This window comes from Trachymyrmex septentrionalis, unplaced genomic scaffold (assembly GCF_001594115.1).
Source record: "Trachymyrmex septentrionalis isolate Tsep2-gDNA-1 unplaced genomic scaffold, Tsep1.0 scaffold95, whole genome shotgun sequence".
Lineage (NCBI taxonomy): Eukaryota > Metazoa > Arthropoda > Insecta > Hymenoptera > Formicidae > Trachymyrmex > Trachymyrmex septentrionalis.
In genome coordinates, this window is record NW_017306139.1 from 1,572 (window position 1) to 10,405 (window position 8,834).

General features: G+C 27.0%; 2 protein-coding genes across 2 annotated transcripts in view; both read left to right on the forward strand.

Moving 5' to 3' along the window:
- Window positions 1-1,027: 1,027 nt before the first annotated feature.
- Window positions 1,028-4,668, forward strand: LOC108756093 (DDB1- and CUL4-associated factor 8-like). Its single transcript, XM_018499670.1, has 8 exons — window positions 1,028-1,321; window positions 1,447-1,593; window positions 2,240-2,460; window positions 2,764-2,941; window positions 3,038-3,191; window positions 3,452-3,576; window positions 3,672-3,791; window positions 4,519-4,668. Exons 1-8 carry the CDS (start codon window positions 1,100-1,102, stop codon window positions 4,666-4,668), a joined length of 1,317 nt encoding a protein of 438 aa, XP_018355172.1. The 5' UTR covers window positions 1,028-1,099.
- A 3,296-nt stretch (window positions 4,669-7,964) lies between these two features.
- The window catches only part of LOC108756094 (DDB1- and CUL4-associated factor 8-like), a 3,995-nt gene continuing 3,125 nt past the window's right edge, over window positions 7,965-8,834 (forward strand). The window contains exons 1-2 of the mRNA XM_018499672.1: window positions 7,965-8,429; window positions 8,559-8,705. Of these exons, the coding sequence (XP_018355174.1) occupies window positions 7,965-8,429; window positions 8,559-8,705 (612 nt within the window). The remainder of the gene's footprint in view (window positions 8,430-8,558; window positions 8,706-8,834) is intronic.

Here is an 8,834-nt window from a genome sequence, read left to right on the forward strand (position 1 = left end):
AATTAAATGTTTGAATGCACTAATTTTTGATTATCATCATTTCTTTTCCTAAACTCCCATTTCAAGTTTGACACAACAAAGAAATTGTGAATTATGCTTTTGTAAAAATAGAGTACGGCCATACAGGGAAAGTAGAGGTGAGTGTCCTGTCAACGAGAATCGTTCAGATATACTTTTATCCTAATCCTATTCGATCATAATTTAAATTTTGCCACTGTCTAATCGAAGAATGCTTCTCAACATTTGTAGCTTTACATTAATCGTATTTTTAGTTTTGTTTTTTGGAATTAATAAAAATGTTTTATCTCCTTGAAACGTAATAATCGTAAATAAAAATTCACAAGAAATAATCTAAAGAAAATAAATAGTTTATGTTAAATTTAGTTTTGACATTGTAAAGTTATGATAATAAGAAAGTTTTGTTGTCTTTCAGAAATGTCAAATTAGCAAAATAAAGCTTGTCAATAAAAGATCTCGATTTGTTAAGTTTGTTGAAATAAATTAGTTTTGTATTTCACCTATATTATTTGCACCAATTTGTATAATTATAAGAAAATGAAACTGTGCTAAAGATATTTCTTTCATTATTGACATATTCTTAATCAAGAACAAAAGGTATGAGTATTGATTTTAGAAAATCAAAAATCATTTTTCTAGATTTTTTATAATTTATTCAAATATATGCATGTTTTAATAATACTTTAATTAATTTATGTATAGGTAATATAATATGTAAAAAAAATTTATTAATTATTGAGAATTAATATATTTTTAGAACACAATAGTTAAGTTTTCGATGCAAATTGTATATTTTGTAGAAATAATTGTTGTTTAGATAAACAAAAAAAAATTTTATAAAATGAACCTTGAAAGTGAAGTATCGGATGATACCAATCGAAATTTGGTCGATTTATCACAAGCTACTACCTCACAAGATGATAGTTCATTTCTTTCTTGTAATGACGATGCAAGCAGATTGCACACAGAACATAATAAAATCAAAAGAAGTATATCGAAATGTCAAGTACAAACCAGTAGCGATACATCAATAGAAAAATCGGACGAAAGTTTGAGTAAGCGACAAAAATTAAATGAAAGTATGTGCAATACCAGTGAGAAACAAGAAAAAGATAAAGATGAAGATGAGACCAATAAAAAAGTAGCTGGTTATTTAAAATTAAAGGAAAAATCTCCTAATTGGCATATTGTACCGGAAGTGATAAATCGCCAAATAGGTAGCAATCCATTATTCAAAAGACGATTCCATAGTTCTTCATATGCAGTAGAGCAGTTCCAACTTATGTATAAACTTTATCTATTGGTAAATTATTCCTTTTAAATATACATTGAACTAAGCTAGAGTTATACATTATATTGAAAGTATCATTAAGCAATTTTTGTATTATTATTTATTGATATACATTTACATTTGATTTCTATTTATAGGATCATAATAACATAAATATTTTAAATTTCAATCACAAAGGAAATTTATTATTGTGTGCCGCTTATAATGAGATTTCTATTTGGGATTGGGCTATAGGAAAAAAAAGCTTTATTTTTCCAATTGATGATGACATCTTCGTCTTAGATGTATGTATTTTTAATTAAATATAACATTGCAATTAGAATGTCGTATAATAGTTACTTTGATGTAATTATTCAGCAAACAAGAATGGAAATGAATTCAGATTTTCAGAAATATTCATTCTCGAATGTTAAAATGAATGCTTTACAATACTGAATGCATTTATATTCATTTATAGGAATTGCATGGAGAATATCTCTATGCCATTAATTTCAAAAATAATATTAGCTTTTTCTGTGCTCTGTAAATATTATTTAATTCAAATTTTTTAATAAAAAATGCAATTTCTTAATCCAATTGTATCCAACTAAAATTAATTGAATTCAATTGAATCCATTAAAATACAAAAAAAAGTTTTTGCTATTCAAAATACAGCTTTGGATAGAAAAAAGTTTCAATCCATTTTAATACAATTTCGTTTGCTAGGTATATAAAAGAATTCTTTTTAAGTATACATTTGAAAATGTTTTCTTTAAGAAACATTTGAAAATGTTTTCTTTAAGAAACATTATACTTGAAACATACATGTAATATACGTAATCTATACTGCTTACTAAATATATAGTAAATATATGAGTAAAATCTTTTTCGGTGAAGGATGTTTTAGAATGCCTTAATCACTTTTCCAAATTTATAATTATATGCGTTTAGGCCAAGTGGCTGCCGTCGGACAATTATGTGGCTTTTTCTGCTACACATAATCGAATATGTTTGTTGGAAATTGAAAGCAACATGTCGATGAAATTGCTGATGCAGGATGGAGGGTTTTACAAATTGTCTGTGCATCCTGAAACACCTCATGTAATTCTTTTAGCTGGAATGCTTGACTCAAAAGTGTTATCCATAGATATCCGGGAAAGCAAACCAAAAGAGTGAGTAATCGCAATTAAAATGTTCAAATATAAATTTTTATATTTTTTTGTGTTTTATGTTTACACCTTACAGCGTTTACCTACTGTATTAATATTTTATATCAAGATTTAAATTGTGATTAATTACCCAAGATTATTGGATTTCAATAACTGATAATCTGATCAGGTTATAATTAGGGTCAATTAATATACATGTATTTTGAGTTTCAGATATATGATAAAAGTGTTTTATTTTTATTTTTCTTATTATAATCCTTTTTTAATTAAATTCTCTATAACCTATATAATCATTTTCGTTAATAGATTAGTTCAAGTTAAGGAAAATTCATCAAATGTACTATTAAACAGTATAGATTCTAATCCTTCAAATAGTAATGAATTTTGCGTTGCTGGTCACTCTTCTTATGTTATGGCATATGATCGGCGAAAAGTTTCAGAACCGCTTTATAAACTATGGCCTGATTATATAGTACGTCATCTTGTATTAAGTCTATAACTATAAAAGTTTATAATAAAAGCAATATAATTTGTTATTACATATGTTTATTTACTTAAATATATACCATAAATGTTTTAGAGCAATGAATTTGTAACGTCTGCTAAGTATAACTATAACGGAACAGAAATTCTCGCTTCATATAATTGCAAACATTTATTCCTGTTTAATAGATTAATAAGGTCATCACGTGGAGATTACGGTCATATGTATCAGAATGATGTGAGATCATCAAGTAGGTTATACATAAAATTACATTGTTTTACGATTACATTATTTTTTATCATGATTACTGTAAATCAGTATAATTTTTAAACGTTTTTTTTATGCGCGTTTAGAGAAAGAAAAACTATGATATAGTATTTAAAAACAAGATTCGGTGATAATAGAGTCATTTTTTTAAATTGTCAGTATAGTGAGAGAAGCAATGCTTTAAATAATTCCGATTTACTAATATTTATCTAATTACTCATGTTTTTTGTTGGTTTTTTACAGTATTTGAAGGTTCTTTTTTCGGACCTAAAAGTGAATATGTTGTAGCTACATCCATTGATAATATATTTAGTTGGGAAAAAAATTCGGAATCTGTCATACAATGTATCAGAGGAGATAAAAAATTCGTAAATTTTTCTATTTCATAAATTTAATATAAATAAATTTTTCTTATTTGTAGTATAAATGAGAAAATAGCGACTATTTAAAAATTAATTTATAGGTAGCTTGCTTGGAGAGTCATCCGCATATTCCCATTCTTGCGACAAGCGGATTTGATGACAACGTTAAACTGTGGGTGTCTTCGAAAGGAGAACTTTCAGTAATGGGGTCAGTTGGGAAGGTACGTATATAAATATTATTTTCTGTTACACAGTTTTTTTTATTTTTCTTGTTATCTTAGAAACAATTTTTGCAATCACATTGTTAATAAAAGCAGTGGTACGCAGTAGACTAATCCCATTGATGAATGTGTGATTCATACGTGTCCTTTTATTCACAAGTATGTCAAGTCTCACACGAGGGGAGGAAAATAACATTTTCATTCACTAATTATTTGACTGTACCCAAAATACGAAAATGGATTAAAATAGATTCAAATTATTTTCTATTTAAATGCGTATTTTAAATAACGAATATCATTTATGAATTTAATTGGATTTAATTAGATTTAATTGGATAGAAAAATGCAATTGGATAGAAAAACTGCATTTTCTATTAAAAAATTTGAATTATATAGTATTCACTGTTAAGCTAATATTTTTTATAGATTGAAAAGCGTACAGATATGCTCCATGCAATTCTTATAAATGAATAACAATGCATTCGGATTGAAAAGCATTTATTTTAACATTCGTGAATTAATATATCTGAAAATCTGAATTTATTTCATTTTAATCCATTTTCGTTTGTTGGATGCGCAGACATTATCTGTCAGAGAGAATGAGAGAGAGAGAGAAAGAGAGAGAGAGAGAGAGAGAGAGAGAGAGAGAGAGAGAGAGAGAGAGAGAGAGAGAGAGAGAGGGAGAAAGAGAGTAAATTGATTATACACACTGTCATGTTTTTTCTAGCATTTTTATGCGGATCCACCACATTACTATTCAACTTCAAGTGAAAGCCAAGATGATACCAATGACATTCATGTCAGTGATAATGGTAGTAACTCCGGGTTGAACAACTTCATGGAGGATAATCTACCCGATAGTGGCGACGTTGAATAGAAAACGTTTTTATCTTAAAATTGTTATTTAAAATAATGCGGTTTTATATTGCTATGAGAATTACATGTGTAACGTACGAAACGTACTTTTTTTATTAAAAAGGAAAAATGGCAAATTTAAATGCAGAATGATAATTGATGCACAATCAAAATTGCAACCAATTAATTAATTACAAATATAAACATAAATCATTTAATAATGGATATATTCGCGCATTAGTTACCGTGCTTTACTCTTATAATTTATTTTTCGTTTTTTAATATTTAATTAATATTGTAAGTCATATATAATTATTGCATGTTTTTATATTAATTGGTTCAATTAATAAATTTTACTGTATAACATTATGTAATGAAATGTACTCAAACGAGAATGGATTGATATGAATTGAGATGGATTCAGATTGTTAGAAATATTGATTTACGAATGTTTAAATGAATATTTTTAAATCCTGAAAGCATCTTTATTCACATTTGTAGGAATTGAAGGGGCATATCTTTATGCCTTTCAATCTAAAAATAATATTATCTTTTTCTGTGCATTGTGAACACTGATTAATTCAAAATTTTGAATAGAAAATGCAGTTTTTCTATCCAATTGTATATGATAATTGAATCTAATTGAATCCAATTGAATCCAATTAAATTCAATAAAGTATTTGTATTTAAAATACGCATTTGGATAAAAAAAATTTCAAGTTTAAAAAAAAAAATTTTAATCCATTTTAATTTATTCTCGTTTGCTGAGAAGTAAATATTTGTGCACTTTGCGATTTTTACTTGAACGTTTTAAGATATAACAGATTTTAATTCTTGGAAAGGAAACGTTACATGGACTATAATACTTCCTTAGTTTTTCATACATGTTTCTTTGCAAAAATAACAAATTATCAATTAACAATTAAGTTGATACATTGTTCCGTCTACTATTTGACAGTTTTGTTGGTGTGTAAAATTAAAGCTCGGACCTACAATAAATTTTTAAACTTTAAGTTATAAGAAATAAGCGAATCATAATCATTGTTTTTGCATTCGATTGTAATTGGTCAGTTTCTTCAGACTTAGAGAGAGAGAGAGAGAGAGAGAGAGAGAGAGAGAGAGAGAGAGAGAGAGAGAGAGAGAAAGACAGACATAAAATTGACTACACACTGTCATGTTTTTTCTAGCATTTTCGTGTGTACCCATTACATTACAAATCAAATTCAATTTTACGAGGAAATGATACCAATGACATCCATATCGATGATGATGGTGGTAATTTCAGTAACTCTGAATCGAACAACTCTGTCGACAATAATCTATCCGAAAGCGGAGACGTTGAATAGAATACGTTTTTTATCTTAAAATTGTTGTTTAAATTAATGCGATTTAATATTGCTATGAGAGTTACACGTGCGTAACGTATGAAACGTATCTTTTTATATTGAAAATGAAAAATGGCAAATCTGAATTCAGAGTGATAATTGATGCACAATCAAAATTATAACCAATTAATTAATTAGAAATTGAAACATAAATCACTAAATAATAGATATATTTGGGCTTTAGTTGCCGCACTTCTACTCGTATGTTCCATTTTTGGTCTATTAATGTTTAATTAATGTCGTAAGTCGTATATAACTTATTGCATTTTTTTATATTAATTGTTTCAATTGTAAAAAATTTTACTGTATTACATCATGTAGTGAAATATATTCTATAATTTTTAATTTAACAGTATTCACAATGCACAGGAAAAGATAATATTATTTTTAGATTAGAAGGCATAAAGATATATGTTCCATGCAATTCCTATAAATAAATTATAAATGCATTCAGGATTAAAAAATACTCATTTTAACATTCGTGACTCAATATTTCTAACAACATGAATCCATCTCAATTGATTTCAATCCATTCTCATTTGCTGAGATGTAAATATTTATGCACTTTGTGATTTTTACGTGAACGTTTCAAGATATAACAGGTCTCAATTTTTGAAAAGAAACGTTACGTATGCTACAGTACTTTCCCAATTTTTCGTATATGTTTCTTTACAAAAATAATAAATTGTCAATCAGTAATTAAGTTGGTACATCGTTCCGTCTCCAATTCGACAGCTTCGTTACAGTGCAGAGTTAAAGATACAATAGATCTTTTTAACATTAAGCTATAAGAAATGGACGAATCATAATTATTCTTCTCGCATTCGATTGTAATTGATCAGTTTCGTAAGACTTCAAACCTTTATTATAAATTATTGGACTTGTTGAATATAAAAATTTATAAATATGTCGCATACTCTGTTTTCGCGATTTTTTTTTTATCTCAACGGCGGAGACCAGCGCCAATCAAAAGAAAAAATAGAAAAAGAAGGACTTTTGACGAAACACTATTATAGATCTAGAAGTAAGATCCAATCAGCGCAAAGAAAATTTTTAACTTGTAAATTAAACGTTTCACTGAACGCAGTAATTTTTTATTACCATCATTTCTTTTATTAAACTCCCATATCGAGTTTGACACAACAGAGAAATTGTGAATTATGCTTTTGTAAAAATAGAGTACGGCCATACAGGGAAATTAGAGGTGATTGTATTGTCAATGAAAATCGTCCAGATATACTTTTTTCCTAATCCTACATTCGATCATTTAAATTTTCAACAACTCAAATTTTACTAAATATCTAATCGAAGAATGCTTCACAGCATTTATAGCTTTACATTAATTGTATTTTTAGTTTTGATTTTTGGAGTTAATAAAAATGTTTTATCTCCTTGAAACGTCAAAGACGATATAAAAATTCACAAGAAATAATCTCGAGAAAATAAGTTTATGTTAAATTTATTTTTAACATTGTAAAGTTATGATAATAAAAACGTATTGTCTTTCAGAAATGTCAAATTAGCAAAATAAAGCTTGTCAATAAAAGATCTCGATTTGTTAAGTTTGTTGAAATAAATTAGTTTTGTATTTCACCTATATTATTTGCACCAATTTGTATAATTATAAGAAAATGAAACTGTGCTAAAGATATTTCTTTCATTATTGACATATTCTTAATCAAGAACAAAAGGTATGAGTATTGATTTTAGACAATCAAAAATCATTTTTCAAAATTTTTTATAATTCACTCAAATATATGCATGTTTTATTAATACTTTATTTTATATGTATATGTAATATAATATGTAATAAAAATTTATTAATTTTTGGGAATTAATATATTTTTAGAACATATAATTAAGTTTTTGATGCAAATTGTGTATTTTCATGAAACAAACTCAGTTTGGACAAACAAAAAAAATTTTTTATAAAATGAACTTTGAAAGTGAAGTACCGGATGATACCGATCAAAATTTGGTCGATTTAGCACAAGCTACTACCTCACAAGATAATAGTTCATCTCTTTCTTATACTGACGATGCAAGCAGATTGCACACAGAACAAAATAAAAACAAAAGAAGTATCTCGAAATGTCAAGGACAAACCAGTAGCGATACATCAATAGAAAAATCGGACGAAAGTTTGAGTAAGCGACAAAAATTAAATGAAAGTGTGTGCAATACTAGTGAGAAACAAGAAGAAACTAAAGATGAAGATGAGACCAATAAAAAAGTACCTTATTTAAAATTAAGGGAAAAATCTTCTAATTGGCATATTGTACCGGAAGTGATAAATCGCCAAATAGGTAGCAATCCATTATTCAAAAGACGGTTCTATAGTTCTTTATATGCAGTAGAGCGGTTCCAACTTATGTATAAACTTTATCCATGCGCATTGGTAAATTATTTACCTTCTAAATATTATACATTGAATTAGCTAGATTTAGACATTGTATTGAAAGTATTACTAAGCTTTTCTCATATCATTATTTAATGGTATGCATTGACATTTGATTATTATTTATAGGATGATAAAATAATAGATATTTTAAATTTCAATCACAAAGGAAATTTATTAATGTATGCCATTAATAATGAGATTTCTATTTGGGATTGGGCTAAAGGGAAAGAAAGCTTTATTTTTCCAATTGATGATGACATCTTCGTCTTAGATGTATGTATTTTTAATTAAATATAGCATTGCAATTAGAATGTTGTATAATAGTTACTTTGATGTAATTATTCAGCAAACAAGAATGGATAGAAAAGAATTCAGATTTTCAGAAATATTCATTCACGAATG